Source organism: Cupressus sempervirens, chromosome 1 (assembly GCF_028749045.1).
Source record: "Cupressus sempervirens isolate cs-2001-9-10 chromosome 1, ASM2874904v1, whole genome shotgun sequence".
Taxonomy (NCBI): domain Eukaryota; kingdom Viridiplantae; phylum Streptophyta; class Pinopsida; order Cupressales; family Cupressaceae; genus Cupressus; species Cupressus sempervirens.
Window position 1 is genome coordinate 745,950,584 of NC_143118.1, and position 19,345 is coordinate 745,969,928.

General features: G+C 34.3%; 1 protein-coding gene across 1 annotated transcript; it reads left to right on the forward strand.

Annotated features, from left to right (window-relative positions):
* The first annotated feature begins 4,199 nt into the window (after nt 1-4,199).
* Nucleotides 4,200-13,320, forward strand: LOC149580052 (transcription factor AS1-like). The gene is made up of 2 exons (XM_089788687.1): nt 4,200-6,010; nt 11,228-13,320. The coding sequence occupies exon 2, from the start codon at nt 11,272-11,274 to the stop codon at nt 12,868-12,870; it is 1,599 nt and encodes a 532-aa protein (XP_089644813.1). The 5' UTR covers nt 4,200-6,010; nt 11,228-11,271; the 3' UTR covers nt 12,871-13,320.
* The last annotated feature ends 6,025 nt before the right edge of the window (nt 13,321-19,345 follow it).

Genomic DNA, 19,345 nt, shown 5'->3' on the forward strand with positions numbered 1-19,345 from the left:
TTTTTTGTCTTGAGGATTCCCCTTTTGTCTTTGGTTTTGAAGCTTGTCCCTTTTTAGGCATGTTCTTAGAGAAAAAAATAACTACTATAAGATACTTCTAGGGCTTTCATAAAACTATAGAATACCCTTGACAAAATTAACTCACTTTTAGTCCTCAAAATGTGAGGTGGGAGAGTTCTCTTTCCATTTAATTCACATGTTTGTGACTTAATTATGCACTTAGGAGCCATACTTTTGATTTCAAATTGCAATTGTTGATCACCTTCAAATTGATAGTCCAAATAAATTCAATTGTCTTCAACTCCATGTTAAAGTATTAATCAAACACATGACTCTACCCTAGAGTCCCATACTTTACTTTTCATCTTGACCAGTGAGGTAAGGTGGAGTAGCCAGTTGCCATTCCTTTCTAAAATCCCATGTTCTCATGGTACAACATCTATATTCTTTTCAACTCATGGGGAATGCATGTTAACCACTTGTCATTCCTTTTTGATATCCCAAGTTTCTGCAACACAATAACCATTTATTTTTAATTCTCAAGAGAATGTGAGAGAACAACACACATTAACCTCATGTCAAGGGTAGAAATGAGTATTCTTGGATCATAAGAGATAAGAGGTGGGATATAACTAGCATGATACATGAGTGAAGATGGTGGGATGCAAGAAATATAAGGTATGGACAAACTAATAGTATCATGGTAGTGATGGGTTATGTTCACTCTAGAAGGAATACATGTACATGTGTGATAAAATGAAGATAAACCACTAGTAGGATGAGATGAAAGTGTATTTCTATTAGGATGGACATGACAAAGGAACAAGATGGGCCATATACAATAAGCTCAAGATAGAGAGATAAAAATAATAAGAGGTTCAACATTAGTATGAGGATGAAATGATAGAATACAATTTGAAGGAGTGAAATTAGAAATAACAAAAGAAGGGGAAGATTAGGTGGATTTGACACACCATTCAAATAACTTGAAGAAATAACCACTTTATGTATGTCTTTGAGTACTTTTGAACCACAAGCCTTATTAATTAGTAACTTTTGAATAACATAAATCAACTACATAGTATTTGAATTGTTCCTAAGTTGTGTTTGATTAAAAGATAATATATGTGTATAAAAAATAATATCTTGCTTATTAATTTGTGTAATGTGTGAACATGATCAGATATTCTGGCTTCCCTATCAATATACTTGTGTTATCAATTATATTTTTAATTATTTTATTCTTAAATTTACTCTTAGTTTTTTTGAATTATGATACACAATTCACAAAAGGAGAGTGGGACAATAGTGAGACCTTACCATAAACAAGAGATACAATTCCTTAAAGGTAAAAATGGTGGAAAAAGGGCTAGACTAATATAAAACTTAGAAAATCAGCAATAGTGTCCAGTTGAGATGGTTAACTTGTGTTTGTTGGACTAATCACCAATATCTCCCTTTGTGATTTGTCACATGGTTTAAACCTCATATTTCTTCTAGAAATCTAATGGTTGAATCAAGCATTAACAAATCAATATTTTGGTGCAACAACAACCACCACTCTAATAAGTGATATCTGGTCTTGGTTACATGTTTGAATCCTCACAAGTTTCATTGAGGGGGGATTATTGGACTAATATCCAACATCCCCATTTGAGATTTGTGACATGGTTTAACGACCTCATGTCTTCTATAAATGCAGTGGTTATATCAGTCATTGATGGGTCGATCTAATGGTGCAATGACAACCACCACTTTAACAATATTAGTATTTTGAACATCAAGGTTTAAATCTTATTGGTGATGAGGTGCCTCATTTGTGTCCTTGTTGGTTCATAACTCTAGGCCAAAGCATTTGTCCCTCTTTAAAGAAAGCATATAAAATAGAGAAAATTAGAGACTTCCCAAATCTAAAAATGAGAATTTAGAATCATAAATAAACTCAAAAGAAAAAGGCCTAAGGAGTTGTAATATCAACTGGATTCACCAAAATGAAATGAAATAAAAATGACATTTCAAATGATCTATGGTAAAGTATTAAACTCAACACAAGTACCAATTAATATTAGATTAAATGAGCTTATAATAATCGTTGATATATATATATATATATATATATATATATATATATATATATATATATATATATATATATATATATATATATATATATATATATATATATATATATATATATATATATATATATATATATATATATATATATATATATATATATATATATATCTGTGTGTGTGTGTGTGTGTGTGTGTGTGTGTGCGCAGATACTTCAAAACGATAGAGGTATTAAGACATATCTTTTTGTATGGTTTCATTTTCTGTTGTAGCTTATGCTTAGTGGTCCAGAATTATGCTTTAAAATAAGGTCTCAATCAAGGAAATTTTGATAAATGATTATATATTGTATTTTTTTTTATCTATGGTTTGAATCTATATCTTTATGGAATTGATCTTTGTACTTATGAAAATGATATTGGTTTAATAAGGTTTTGTACTTAGTTAAGGTCATGTACCTAGCTAGTTCCCAATGTGGACTTATTCACATGGCTTGACTTAGATTCGAAGCGTAATTCTAGAAATCTTAGTTGTCTAAATAAAACCCGATCACTTCTTTATTTAATTATAATTACTTGGGCATTTAATATTTGTTATGTTATTTGACTCATGACATAAGATTAATAAGCATGTAATGATCTTATCTAATCCCGTGCCATTACCTTACCTATATAAGGAAGACGCCTCTAACATTGTAGCATATCTCATATCTATCAATCATGTAGTCATCATATTGTATTCTTGATTTGATGGAATAACATGTTGTGCTTCTCTCTTACCAAGTGAAGGTTATTGGTGTTGTAGATTGAAGATTTTAGATGATTAATTGGACAAATGAACCTTTTCTACATAGTTGAATGCTATCCCAAGAAATCAATTATGCACCCTTAAATTCATAGAATTATTTGTTATGGTAATTGAAATTTGTCTTTGAAAGGAGTTAGTATCGAGGAACATTGTTCGGAGTTTACTAGGTAGTATCTTCACCTTTTGTGAGAAATCATGTATTCAAATTATTTATTTGAATAATGATTGAAGATACACAAAACAACCCCATAATGTACCTTATTTGCTACCACTAATCCATATGCTAACATAAGTTGGTGATGTATTGTGATGCTCTTGGAATTAATCAAATTAATCTTGTTTTCTATTTGATGCCCACAGATGAATTAAGGTGTTTTTTCTTTATTCAACAACCTAACACATAAATTAATACTTTTCATGTACAAGTTGGCAGTAGATGGTTGTAAAGAAGGCAATTAAAAGTTACAAGAACATTAATACAAATTTGACTCAAGCATTTAAATGGATATATTGAAAAATAGGTGATCTTTTAATGCAGGAAAGTATACTTCGATAAAATTTAAACTAACTCTCGACTTTTCATGTACAAGTTGTCAATAGACGACTATAAAGAAGACAATTTTAAGTTACGAGGACATTAACACAAATTTGACTCAAGCATTTAAATGGATATATTGAAAAATAAGATTGATCTTTTGATGCACGAAAACATACTTAGATAAGATTTAAACTAATTATTGACTTTTATGTAATCATTGTTATTATGAAGAAATAACTCAAGACCCCTACTTAACAAATAGAATAACTTCAAATATATTAACCCACATGTTTGTAAAATCTCAGACCTCCCCACATATACAAAACATCACTTAAAAAACAAAAAAAAACCCCCAAACCCTGGAAAAACTCCTAATTGTTTTTTCTAAAACCCTTCAAACCCAGTCCACCAATTTGACCCACCCCAAAAAGAGTCCCATACCCGACGGCATAAGTAGGGGAGCATCTAGGCTTTCGGTAAACCTGGCAATAATCATGTCGAGAAAACCCTGCAGTTTTAGAGTGTTTTTCAACGCTGCCCCCCTAGGGTTTCATGGGCTTTTTTAAGGTTCAAGAGTAGGTACTACGTGAGCACGCTGATGGCGAAGTATCATCTTGTGTTTCAACGGACTGCAGGCCACGGTACAGACAAGGACAGGAACCCCACTTTCAAGAAATAAAAAATAACACGGCCAAGCTATGCGGAAAACCCCAGAAATCTCAGCTTTAGAAGAGCCGTGTAAACTTTCTAATACCCTTTGCCTTTCCCTTCACAGCAATTGAATACCCCAATGACATTTTAAAAAACCCCAAAAGCACGGGGAATGTACATGGGTTCATGGAATCTTCCCTTTCTCAAAGACGCGTCTCCGTTTAAATTTCGTTAAATGGGCGCTCTGCCCGTTTCTATGTCACGTAAACTTCAGTGACAGTATGTGACAGAAAGGCTGATCAGAAGGAGTTTATGGCTCGTTATCTCATTAGGGTTTTGAATGAATTGAATTTATTGAAACCCCTGCTTTTTGTGGAATGGTCCTTTTTAATCAGACAATGCAGGAAGGCTCTGTTTTCGGCATGTTATGTCTTTTCGGTGCGTGCTTTTCTTTTGCCGGGTTGTCAGTCATGTTTACCATCTGTTGCCATGCATCAACTTTCTCTTTTTTTCCCATTCACACCAATAGTGGGCGTTTCTCCTCTATTTTACTTTTAATAATTTCCTATTTTAATCTTGGATTTTAATCCAAGAGAGTAAACTTTTCAGTCTACAATATTAACCAACGTCTCCATGGTACCAGGGACCATACTTTTCCATCTTGGGTTAATGTCGCCTTCTGCCGATTACTATTATCGTCAATGGGATTCATGAACACCCAATTGTCTAAAATGTCCGGCAATAGCCATCGTTCATCTTGGGCTAGAGTTTATCTTTGCCACATAGAGGATTCCTTAATACCCAATTGTATATTACGTCAATTGACTCCGAGACTTGATCATGGCCTAATTTTTGCCTAACCATCAGTTTCCTTAATATCCAATTGTTCTTAGTAGGTGTCAAGTAACTCTCATTTTTATCTTGGCCCAAAATTTCATCTCCCTCACCAGCTGTATTCAATCCGTGCTCAAACAATATAGCATTATTTTTAAAACATAGTTCAATTCATGTACCAGTACATCTCTTTTTTTATTAAGAGTGGGGTTACTATTAGATTTTCCAGAGATTTATTTTCAGCAATGTCACATTATTTATACGATCCCCATAAATCAAGGATACCCAATTAGTGCAACTCTATGTCTTAAGTGTTATTACTCGATTGATTTTTTAATTAGTATTTGTGAGCTCAATACTCCTCAATACACAGTAGCTCATTACTCCTCAATACACAGCAAATTGCTTAAGTAAATTCTGGTGGTCAAAGCAGCGATTTCTGGTAATGCCTAGGATAGTTATTTTCTTACTTCCCAAGTCAGATTATGGTATTTCTTCCGTGTCTAATTTTAGATAGAACTAAGTTAATTAATCGGAAAAAATGCAAGCTTTAGGGGGTTGGCATAAAAGCTCGTCAACAGAGATAAGATCATCAGTTTCTCCATTCAAATTGTCTCCCCTTCAATGGAATTACTTATTGCTCAAAATGCTTGTACAGCTTAGACGTCTTCTCGCTTTTAGCATAGGCCAGATGCCTTTTAAAGTTTGCAACGTTTGAAGACTACTCCCTTCATCCTTAGCATTTCTCTTTCCGGTCGTTGCAGAGTGCATGCTTCTGTTCTTCCCTCTCTATGTATGTTTTCTTCTGTTGTGCGTGCTGTGTGCTCACTTGTGCATTAGTATTCACTCTAATGTTGTCCTAATGTTTTGAGTGTATCCCCTGGTTCATATAGTATTATAGATATTTGCTCTATCAGGCTGCCATGTTGAAATGCAACGCATTGCTTACATTCCAAACTACTGAACCTCTGTCGCAAGCTTTTGATATATGCAATTATTTAGATTCTCTTGATACCTACCAATGTGGATGAGTTGAATTCATAACATTTTCGGGAATGGAGCACTGGTCCAGGAACATATTTGAAGATGGTATCTTGCTCTCAGGTTATTTTCCTGTCTTCCAATTTTTACCCTATGATCTGTTAACTTAAACAATAAATTTGCTAGCTTTTATATGGTCTTCCATATCTAAGTAGTGAAGGTAACTTTCAGGTATAGAATGGAAAGATAATCTTTTAGACTATGTTTTTAATGTCGGTTGCTAAACAAAAAGGAAATGTTATTTTTGAGCTATGTTCAATAGTCTTTGATGACTCTTGCTGAACGAACCCGAATCGTGAGATTTGAACTGTTGGTCTAAAGCCAGCTTTAAGCACTGCTCTTGGTTTCTAAGTACTATAATATCTTAACTTTTGTTTCATCTATAGCTGCACGAGTTTTACATCTCAGTACAGGATTTTTGCATTGCCCATTTCGTTCAGATGAGCTTTGAAAGTGTTAATAAGTGTTTTGCCATTTAAATGCAATTCCTTCTGATAGAGACTGCTAAACTTGTTAATCCTTCTGCTAGGCTTTGCCGATTTGGTACGAGTTCTTGATATTTGACTGCTAAGAAAAACCTACCGTCATTGCTATTAGAGTGCTGAGGTTGCTGGATATTAAGAGATGTTCTGTAAATATTATTTGTTTTTTCATATAATGGGTCGTCTTAGTTTTGATTAAAAATGTTTTTTATTAAAGCTGACTGGTTATGTATTCTGGGGACAACACATTCTTGGTTTTTTAGTTTTGTTGAAATGCAAGTGCAAAATATTTGAGCTGCATTACTATGAATGGAGTTAAACCGAGAATGAAAAGTCAGGAGCTTTGCAGGTAGCTAGATAATTCATTAAGTTCAACCTTGAAGATCTTTTTTTTTTTCACCTTGTAGAATGAGCACCATACAAGACGTATATACAATGTAAACATTAAAACAAAGTAAAAATAACATGACAACTCTAACACAGTTAAACCATAGCTAGCAAGTTTTCCGAGTACACTCTGAGATGCCGAGTGCTCTATTTATTTTGCTGGGCGAGTTTTGACAAGTTAAACTTGCGCAGTTTATGGATGAAACCATAAAACCATGCATTTTCTTTATCAAGATGTCAATTATTAATTCAATACATTTTGTAATTGAATTTTTAAAAAACAGTATGTTTCTTTAAGAGATTTTAGTTTTTAGTACTTTTGAACTTGCTGAGTTGAAAATTTTGGGCTGGCTGAGTACACTCCAAGTCCAAGTCTGCCAATAATGGTTAAACTTATCATCATAGGAATATTTTGCTAGCCTAGAAAGTGATGAATAATGGCTGTGGAAAAGAAGTTTGGAATAATCCTCGAGTTGGTGTTTGGGAAGCCGTATAGGAATGAAATGTATCATAAATGTGAAATATATCAATTTACTAAGCTGTTGGAAGGCTAATTCATGTACTATCGATGTATATACTTGTAGAGTTTTGAGAAACCTTTTGAAATTTAATCTAGAAAAGAAATTGGGAATATTCAGAGAAAATTTAGCTTTTGTAGATCTGATTTGTTCAAGCTTTTGGTTGACAATTCACAAGGCCAAGACAAGAATAGACAAATGAAACATAGTAGATCTAGATGATTGTCTTGATAAGTAAATGCCATTCAATGATTTCTAAGTTGTTTTGGTTCTTGATCATTCAAGCTTGCATGCGAGTCTTCTCTCTATGTTCTGGCCTGCAAAACACCACTTGTGGATTGCTATAGCCAAAGGTAATATGTGCAAAAATAGATTGGCAGTTACATACATGGGGTGGCATAAAGATAAATTGAAAAAATTAAATATATATCTTGACACATAGACCAGCAATTAATGGTGGAAAACAGTCTTGCTTGCCAGTGTTGTTATAGAGTGAGTTCTCTGTAGATTCTGCATGCTGTCACAGATTTGTGTGAAGTTAAAAGGTTCTTCCTTGGTACAAATACTTAAGATACCAAGATGTATCCGAGTGAAAGATACATGTTTTTAAATTGTATAGCTTAGTGCAACTTTTTTCATTTCCTTTGTCTCTAAAGCTATGAAAAAATTGACAAGGAGATACAAGATCCCATTATATACTCGTTTTTAAATTGTATAGCTTAGTGCAACTTTTTTCATTTCCTTTGTCTTTAAAGCTATGAAAAAATTGACAAGGAGATACAAGATCCCATTGGAAACTTCTTACTTTCATTATAGTTTCATATTGAGGATCGAGTGGATCTGAAGAACTCGAGCCATTTTAATCTATTTGCACATAGGAAAGGAAGGAAAGCAAACGAGCTTTCCAGAGTCTGCGATAACAACCATCTGTTTTTGGATCTACATAGGGTGACAGTAATATGGGACCACCTAGTATTCCTTGCTGGAGGAACCTAATTGTGCTACAAATGAGGCTTAAATACCTTACCCCTTGTACAGTTTGTACTAGTGATCTCTCTTTCAAGAGCACAAGTTCTTCACCACTAGGCCACAAAAGTGGTAAAAATGAAGGAGGTTTTGTATCGTTTCTTTTTTAATGTTACTTTTTCCTAGTGCATCCTTGTTTTCACCATTTTGAAATGGATCCCACAAAATTATGCCATTGTACCAATTCAAAATGGCAGGTGTAAACTTGGAACCGAATGAACAATTAATGTTTGTGTAACAAGTGTTGCTTCTCTTTCTCGCTCACATTCAGTTTTAAATTTTGGCATTTTCTTCACCATATAAGAAACTTCTAGCTGACAGTGTTCTGTGGGGTAAAACCTGCATACTGGGGGACAGGAATGCCTGTGGGGATGATGGGACATGGATCGAATGTCTTCTCACTGCTCCTTCAGGGATCACCTGCCAAAGAGGTTTTCCCTGAAACAACCCTGAATTGAAGGAGATGTCCCCAAGCAGGTTGTGTCCTGGGATGCCCTGATGCGCTTATGATGGCCCCATGCTGTTTGAATAGCGCTCACTTTTTAAGATCACAGTTAGATTCTGTGAATTTCCTCTTCATAAATGTTTGTGAGATTATAAATTCTTGTTATATATTTTCTGTGAAGCAGGTGAAAGTAAAACAGAGAAGAAGACAAACAAAAATAATGACAATATTCAACTTCTTAAACTGCACAGCTCTAACCTTTGGCCCCTTTGCCATCTAGTACACAGCCAATCCTCTATGACCTTTACATTTTCCTTGACAGTGGGCTGTAATTTTAAAAAACCTCTTTTAAATTAGTTTCAGTAGATTTAGTTTTACTAGCTGACGATAGCCGAGTACAATTTGAACTTAGGTACACATAATGACAGACAGTATTTTGTAAATATTTTACAATCTTATGATACATTCAGTTTTGTCAAGAAACTTATATGAGGTTAAATGAAATTCTACTGCAGCATGGAATATTCATGAAATAACTTTTTATTGTCAAACATTGCATCATTGTTAACCATTGGTCTTATAAAACAGAGGCTAATTTATTAAAGAGACAAGCTTGAAATCATCAAAATTACCTAGGTTATTATGCTTTATGGCAAACAAAAGAAAAACTTGACATCATTGGCTTTAGAATGAATAAGTTCATTAATATCGTTAAATATTGCCTCTAATTTGCAAACATTTTATCCAAATTTACTGAGGAATGGCTTGCAAGTTTTTTAAATATAACAGATGTGACGAGATTTTTCTTTCAGATCAATGATTCAATAAGCAGCAGTTAAGTAGGTTAAATGTAAATCATATCAGTTGTGTCCATTGAGAGTTAAAAGGTATAAACTTATAGCCAGGCAAAGGTGAAGCCTTTGACTGTCAAGCTAAGATGAAATATGGTGGATTAAAAAAGAAGAATGCTGGTATGCAACTCTGGATTACAGTTAGTTTAGATGATTTTTTCCCCCAGTCTGATCAATAAAGAAGCCTTTAACTATTAAGCATTAGAAGATTTTGAAAAGAGAAACCCTGGAACCCATGTATTTGGATTCTGGAACAATGAAGTTGATCATTTAAACAAGCTGTCCATGTGCAATTTCTTTGGGAGAGAAACTGTGCACCATTTGAGGTTTGTGTTCTATGTTGAGTTGAGCTCTCCAAGAAGTGGTTTTTTCAATTAGAGGGATGCTAATGGTGCTCTTTATTGCCTACTGTTATTTTGCTACTATGCATGGAAGCTCTGAACAATATTTATTTTAGTCTGATTTCTTTCTTATTAGAACTATAACAGAATGCAGAATGCATGAGAGACCTGAAGCAGAACTGGTAACTTTCTATGGTGGTGATGGTTTTGTTTAGAACTCTATTGCATGTCTGTCTTGTGTGGAAACTGGAATGTAGTGAGATAGGGCCAAGGGTTATTCATTGGGAGTGCCTTTGTTCTTATGTTTGCAGTATAGGTATCCTTTCCGTTTTTCCAATTGAAGGACTATTTCAGTTATTATCTAATCCATTCTCTTCGCAGCTTTTGCATATTATCTTAGTCACATTAGATTATTAGTGATTGAATTGGCTTACTAATCTCATCTGAATTTGATACCTTGGGTTTAAGAAAATCCAATTTCTGCAGCTTTTACTGGTTTGTGAATTTTCATAGATTAGTTAATATTTTCTTGAGCATTGCCAATCATTTATATAAAGCCACAAGAGCTTTTGATAGCCATTTGAATTTACTGACAAGCTGAGAATAGGTGTAATGAATGCCTGATGCTTACTTTTGTCACTCTTCTTATCATACTGTTGTATGGTTGATGGGTTTTTAGATCATTGCACCACTAAGGTCTAGTAGTTTCATCCATTCTGTTTTGACACAAACTTTCATTATAATTTATAAACAATGTTTGTGAGTTTTACTCGTATCTCTCAAAAGTAACAAGTTAATGACCTTTAAGAAAGACATACATTTTTGTTAATTGTCTTACATTTTAGCATTGTGGGAATTGGTGGTTAACTTATCATGTGTTATGGTATGCTGAGTACAATATTATCTAACACCTAATTTCTATTAATTCTTATACAATTATACACCCAATATCATAATAAATTATCACCAGCCTTTATGGATCAATGATCTTTTTCGATATTTCACATTGCAATCAAACATCTAAGCAGAGTTCAGCATTTGCCGTTGACTTAAATTTGTTTATCCAATCTACAATCTTCCAGTTCTTTAGGAAACAAGAAGTATTTGGGAGAAATAGAAGTAATATCTTGATCACTGAAAATGTGTACATAAAGATTTGTTTTGTTTCCAAGGATTGATTTTTTCTTTATCTTTGAAGATGTTGACTTAAAATATTTGTTAATTATGCAGATTCATCATGAAGAGCCTAATGAAATGGGTATTGGATATTGGAGATGAAGGAAAGGCAGCGGTGGCAGCCTGAAGAAGATGCTGTATTGCGGGCTTATGTTAAGCAATATGGGCCAAAGGAATGGAACTTGGTATCACAGCGGATGGGTAAAGCCCTGGACAGGGATGCAAAGTCCTGTTTAGAGAGGTGGAAAAATTATTTGAAACCTGGGATAAAAAAGGGTTCTTTATCAGAAGAGGAACAATCTCTTGTTATAAGTCTTCAAGCAAAGTATGGTAATAAGTGGAAGAAGATTGCGGCAGAAGTTCCTGGAAGAACAGCCAAGAGATTAGGAAAATGGTGGGAGGTTTTTAAGGAAAAACAACTCAAGGAGAAGCGTAAAGAAAGGCAAAGTTTAGATAGTCAAAACTCAAGGGAGGGTGGAAAGTATGATCATATTTTGGAAACTTTTGCAGAGAAATATGTACAGAAGAAAATATGTCCAACTAGCTTACCATCCATTTTGAGGTCTGGTGCATCACCCTCTTCTCTCCTAACCCTGGCCGCTCCTAGAGATACTACGTATGCTGATGACTGTAATTTTGCGAATTCTATACCATCAATTTCATCAAGTAAACTTATTTCACATATGCCAAATATACCTGGATCTGTAGGCCTTACATTACCAGATTTAAAGCAGAAATTATCCTCGGCCTCAGAAATAGATTCGCGATTGACACTAGAAAGCCCTGGTAGAAGAAGGTCTGTGTTGGAGCCTGAACTTGCTTTGCAGTGTAGTGTTTCTGCAATGGACATGGAATTGACATGTACATCTCTAGTAGCCCCATGCTCTGCCATTGATACAACCTCAGCCCTTCCTCCATGGATGTCCAATGTACCTTCTGCACCAGTGCCTGTTTCAGGTAGCACTGATGTTAAAACCACAGCTTCTGCATTCAATTTGGAGAAAGAGAATCCTTTCTTGTCAAAATCTATTCAATTGAATTCATCTCCCTCTGTGAGCTTGTCCCTTTCTCCATCATTAAGTGATCCGGTTTTTTCAAGTGGTTCTGCATCTCCAGCATCTGAAGTTATAGCCCCTAGATCTTGGCTGCAAGATGCTACAAGACAGAAAGAAATTATCAATGGTAATTCTGGAGGATCAGTGAATGAGAACAAGCATAATTTGCCTTGGTGTTCTACAGATAAGCCAGTTGGGACATTATCTTTTGATCCAATTTTACCTTCTTCCAAACTAGGAGTGGATAACCTTATCATGCAACAGCTGCCCACATTTTTTCAAAACTTAAAAGATCTTGAAGAAGGTCGTCAGTCCTGGTTAATGCACAAAAAGGAGGCTACTTGGAGACTCAAGCGACTCGAACAGCAGCTTGAATCTGAAAAAACACGTAAGCGGAGAGAAAAAATTGAAGAAGTGAGTGCTAAAATTCGGGCCCTTCAAGAGGAAGAGATGGCATATCTTGAGAAATTGGAGTCTGATTGCAAAGAGCAACTTTCTAGTTTCCAAAGAGATGCAGAAATCAAGGAGGCCAAGATGATGGAACAGTGGACAGCCAAGCATTTGCAGTTGACAAAATTTCTCGAGCAGATGCTTTATCAGTTTCCTGATTCTCACAGAATCTTTGGCAATGACATGAGGTGACAAGTAGCTAAATTTCTTCAATATTTGAGATCTGGCATGCTTGTATGATCATATAATGTTGGTTTCCAGCAGTTCATTTTATAACTTTGGACTGATTTGCTGGACATAGTTGACAATGCAGCAAGCCTACAAAAGCTATAGTCTTCTGTTGGCACCCATCCTTTACATCCATGAGCATTTTTCACTTTTATGAGCTTTTCACTCATTACTATTTGATTAGCTTTTATATTAGATAAGGATTTTTCTCATTGTCAGTTTCTTTTTCAGTCAGGGGATCAAAATGTGGCATCATCCATGTCTTCCTTTTACTATACTCAAATATATTTGAAAGAAATGTATAACCAATGCTCGAGCATGGGGGTGGGTTCAACATTATGTACTCAAAGGCTTATTTGTATAATTGGAATGACTATGATTTACTATTTGCAATGCATAGGATCTTATTTGAAACGTCGTGTTTTCCTTAGTTTTTGTTGTCCAGAAAAGCCTTTCTAAGGTGCAAGTATATTGGCTCTATTCACCTTTCTATGTCCTCTGTCAGCTCCTATTAGGAGTATCGGAAAGTAATGTCTCTGTGATGGACAACTTGAAAAAATTGTTCCTGGCCACTAACAAACAAGTGACAAATGATTCGCAAAGAGTTTTATTGATGGAGGAAATGATATGTGAATCAAAACGAATAGGTTTCTAATATGGTATGCATTTTCATTGGGTAAATATTTCTTTTCTATATTGAAATTTCAATAGGGATTAGAAAAGGATGATCATATGTTTTATTTTAGTTCACATGATAGGCTTCATGGATTATAGAGTGAGCCCCTGGAAAACCTTGAATGAATATGGTCAATTTCCAAGTAAGTCATGAACGGATGAAAGATGTGATGTCATCGATGTTTATTTGTTGCTGATCTCCTGTTTGTAATTTATATAATGTTCCCAAGACCTCGTAGAGAACTTTGAACCAAGCAATAATGTTTGCTCAGAACGGAAGCCCACTGGAAGCTATAAGGTTATCATAAAGTGCTTTTTGAGGTTTGCAGCTGAAGTATTATGGCCTGAACTTCTGAGACATTTTGAGATGGATGCAAGTTTCTCCTTCCCTAGTCTGGCAGGTTAGACTAATAGACTGAATGTACCCTATATTATTGGAGCAAAATGTTATGGCATGCAAATAAATTCTCTCTATTAAAACTTTTAGGTATATGTAGGTGCCTGTAGAGAAGGATCTCTCCATTAGCTATTTTTAAATTGTATTTGGACATCTCAATAACTAATTTTTTTTCCGGTGAAAAAGTGGATAGATGATGCTTCTTGAGAAAACAAAGAATTTTGAGAGCAGTATCTGGAGATTGAAGGTCATTTGATATAGGAAAATGTAAAAAGACATTCTGCTAAAAGACCTAGCAAACAATGTAAGAATGCCTTCCCCATTAAGCTTAGTAATAGTTGATTTTTTTAAAAAAAAAATTTCCTGTTTCCAAAATTACATTTCAAATCTCCTTTTGTTTTTATTATGTTAATTAATGTCAGATTTTTATTGGTTGTTGGGGTTAATATATTTTATCAGTAATCGATCAAACAAACACTAAGCCTTAGCTGCTTGAATGAATCAGCCATCAAAAGTGTGTTTCAGTGCAGTCTCAATAAAAATAGCGGAAGAATGGATCTGAGATACTGAATGGAAGCATATGTGAATAAGTGACAATCAGTTCGGCTAGTATGTTCTATATCATTTTCACATGAGGAAGGATTCCCACACATCGTAACTTAATTGAATTGTAATGCATTTCCATCCTAGAAGTTCATGGGGCCCTAATGAAAGAATTCATGTTTGCGAATTTTGATTGATAGTCGATTGTTGATTTCTCCCCACTTGGCTTACTTCCTATCTATCTTGTTATATTGTTTGTCAGATATTTTCATTTACATGCTTATTTTTGGGAATGAGGCTACAAGAAGATCCATTCTTCTCGAAAGCTAAGGGAGGGAGAAGAAATGAAAATAAACTTCAAGGAGAAACAATCTAGTACTCGAAAACAAACCCCAGCTTTGACATACCTCTAAACCTTGTCCAAATCTCAAAACAAAAACTTTCCAACTCTTTTTGCTGGAAAACAAAATCCAAAGCTTGGTCAAAGATTGAGCCGACTCGACTCCAGCCAAGGACCGCCTCTATACCCATTTGAAAATGAGAGTTGCCTTGGACTATTGAGAGCCGAGTTCAGTGGATTCTTTGATTTCTAAATACACTTGGCTTCCGTCTTCTTACCCCCTCAACTATTGTGTTGAGGTAGTGCTTTTAGAGACGGGAGGTGGCCTAGACGCTTTTCGTTGGGTTTATTTGTAGATTTTTTTTTTTTTTTTTCTTTGTTGAAAATTAGGGCAATTGTTGTATCCACCAAATGATCACTCTCTAGTCAAGTTTCAAAACCTTACCATGGGGATTCCCTTTTAGTGTCTATAACCATAATTAACATCTTCCATGGTTTCAATAGATTTGGGCTTTGACCTTCAGATTTAAGGGAATTCTCTAGTAGTGTTTAAATAATTGCAACTAATGTCTTTGATTTTAATGTATTTGGATTTTGATGATTTTATGTAAGAGGAACTCATCTATACTATGTAGATAATCACAACCAACATCTTTCTTGATTTTAATAGGTTTGAGTTTGATGATCTTATGAAGGGGGAATTCACATACATTGTCTGGAGAACTCTACAACCAAGATCTTCCTTGATTTTAATGGATTTGGGTTTTGACAATATTATATAGGAAGAATTTACTTATATAGGGTCTAGATGACCACAACCGACATCTCCTTGGTTTTAATAGATTTAGACTTAATGACACTACATTCTAATTGTGCCAAGGTTAGCTTTTGCTTATTGCACTTAGTGTGGAAGACAATTAGAGTTTCTCCTATTACAAGGTCATCTTAAACATTATCAAAACATATTTTATTTGCATATCTACTTGATTCTTCTTTGCTTGGAAAAGGTCCCATTTGTGTCATTTGAAAATTAATTTATTGAGAATATTGGATAACCTTATTGTGATTCACCATAATCTGACTGTTGTTTCTCTAGATAAATTATGACCCAAAGACCCATTTTTGGATCTAAATATTCATGGGATAGTTACAATCTTTCTTATAGTGCCCTATTGGTTGTAGTTGAAGCATCAAAATGAGTGCTCATGGTTTATGAATTATAACCAAGGGGTGTGAGAATAACATAATGGAATGGATGAGAGGTTTAAAGGGATTGGTCATTGAACACACAATTGTAATGATTTGGAGATCTTTAAAAGCTAGATCAATTTTGATGAATGCCTTAAAACATTCCAAAAGAAGCTTCACAAAATGACATTTAGTAGAATAAGATAGATTAAGAGGGGATTCTTGCAAGGAATTTGCAAATAGAGTCCATTAATTGAATGAAAAAGGAATGTCAAAGGCACATTTTTTTCTTTTCCTAATCAATAATGGAGCATTTGTCAAAATAAAATATTTGTTTGATTATGATTTGAACTTTACTATAAAAGAACCATTGATGAGGAAGAAAATTCAGGATTCTAAAACTAAATGTCAATAAGCTTCAACCCATATGTAAATCTTAGTTGATGATGGTTTCCTCCATGCCACTTAATAAATAATAGACCAGTCTTCCAAATTTACTATAGCTAAAATTGTTGTATCATTCTGAAAGACAAAGCTATAAAGAATTCAAGGAAAAAGAGATATAGCTATATTCCCTCTAGAATAATAAGAATCAACTTCAATTGAAGGATTTGAAAGAAGGGGTGGATTTGAGATAGTGGCATGATGCAAATGATTCATAGACACAATTGAGAGCATGAGCCACAACAAGCACTTACATGAGAGGAGGTACAAACAATGCATCTTATAACAAAATTCCATATTCGCAATATGCCATAACCCTATTTTTGCATATGATTAATATAACCATTTCTATTTAATTTCTTATCCAAGCATATTAGTTAATAATATTAATCAATTATTTATATAAATAAATATGTAGATATTATTGATAATAATATTAACTAGTTAATAAAGAATAATAACAATATTAAAATAAAGATGAATATTTTGTAAAGATATCAACAAAAAAGAGAATATTTCATATATTCAAAGATTATGAAGACAATTGAATCAACAACATTCATGACTAATGCAAACATTATCTAGTCAATAATAATAACTAATGAAAGCATAACATTTGATAATATAATCAATATGCACAAAGAATAGTCAACATTAATATGTGATAGAAAATATGTAATAGTTATAAATATGCATTAGTTGAACAATGCCATTAACTATTAATATTAATAAAGCATAACTAATGTTAAATCAACATATCTCATGTTTATCAACATGAATGATACATATTGATAATGAAAGCTTTTAATGAATTATTATCCTTAACACAAATAATATTTAATTATCTAACATATCTACTAAATCAGATAGTAGATTAGTTTAATTGAAGGAAGAAATAACTAGTTGTCTTTTAATGTTGAGAAGATTGAATAACTTTAGATATTTTTCATGCTTTTGTTAAAAACTTAATTGCATGTCTAGATGACCACATTTCTTTGAGCAGATTATAAAATTTGAGTGAAAATTATTGTAAATGTTTTTGGAATCAAGATAAGATAGAAAATATTTTATCAAATAAAACAAAATTCTTTCTTCAAAACACTTTGAAAATCAATGAAATGTAATTTTAAAAAAACATATAGCTATTTATCTTTGTGATGTTTTTTTATCATTAGAAGTAGCAAAAGGGTGTTGGCCCATGTAACGAACTAGCGTATTAATAGCACTAGAAACTTCCATCACATAAAGAACAACTCAACATTTGCCTCTCTCTCTCTCTCTCTCTCTCTCTCTCTCTCTCTCTCTCTCTCTCTCTCTCTCTTATATATATATATATATATAAACAACCATAAAGTTTAGATTGTTAATGGAAATGAAAGTAACATGCATCATACTAATATAATTAAAGTGCCTATGCCACACAGAGCGGGTAAAGGTTCTAAGGCCACTCAGGCTTATAAACAAAAAACTATAAAAAACTATGAGACAGAAAAGCCCTAACTACCTCCCAACCACTTTGACAGCAGTGTGGAAGTCCACTCTTCCTTCAGGAACTAGAAGACATCTTTATAGTCATCCCAGTCTTTGGCTTTGTCCCAGATATCTTCTCATGCAAGACACATAGTGTCATCGAGTAGGTATGCATCACCTTAATAGAAAACTTGTTAGAGTCTTCAATTCTCTTGTTGAAGTTGTCGACCTCTTTTTTTAGCTCCTAAAACCTTGTTTCTTGTTTCTCAATCTTTTCCTTCATCCTTCTTAGCAATCCACCAAGCATCGAGCCACTAGAATCCTTAGCCACCTCCTTGAAAGAAACCTACATGATAGAGGGGTCGGGGTCAGGGTTTTGAATAGGGTATTAGAGGGGCAGGGGGGGGTGGGGGGTGGGGGGGTGGTTGGTGCGGGGAAGGGGGGTATTCTTGACATCAGAGGGAGGAGGGGAGTCCAAGGACATGCTTAAGGAATGGCCAATGTCCTCGCTAGATTTAGCAATTGAGTTATTAGAGTCTGACCCTTCACTTTTTTCAAGGCTTGCTTATATTTTTCCTTCGCAAACTAGCTAGACCTATGGGCCCTAGTGGTTTCAATAACGTCACTTGACTCTACAATATACACCTTATACATGCATTTTTAAGGGGATCTAGTAAATTTAGTACTAGGCAGGGAGGAAGGTTTCATTTTGGGCCTTTTTCAACTAGGTTGGGAAAGGCTAGCTTGAAGGGACCTAGGCGAAGTGGTAGCATGAGTAACAATGGGTTCATTGACTGGAGGGCATAACTGTTAGCATGAATTTTGATGGTATTCCTTTGGGGGGGAGTGTACTAAGCATTGGATAGATGGATAACATGATTGACATGTTGCATTCATGACTGTGTTTGTCATTGATGTCAACATAGTATTGTTTCTATGAAGACTAATAGAGAAGTAGATAGAGAATGAGGTCGTACAGACTATGTATTGATGATGAGGTCAAGCACAATTAATAACATATTCTACATTGTGTCCTGATGAAGTAGACAAGTGCACGTATAGAGATTCGAAGACATGTGAGAATTATTCAAGAAGTATAGAAGACAGTGTGCAAATAGAGTACCTGAGAAGTGGTTTATGATGTTTGGATTGTATCTCTTAACAGGAATAGAATCGTGATGAGAAAAGTTAGACAATGACAGTAGACAACCCAATGATGATTTCAGCAAGTGCACAAGGTCAAAGGTCACACGTGTGAGAAGTTGTAAAGACTGAGCCGCCAATGTTGTGTAATTGTAAAATGGTTGTTTATCTTAATTAGGTCCTACTATAATTAATTGGGAAAGCCTCAAGGCCAATTTAAGGAATTATTTTGAGGATGT

Coding starts and splice junctions, on each gene's coding strand:
- LOC149580052 (XM_089788687.1), top strand. CDS start 11,272: ATGAAGGAAAGGCAGCGGTGGCAGCCTGAAGAAGATGCTGTATTGCGG.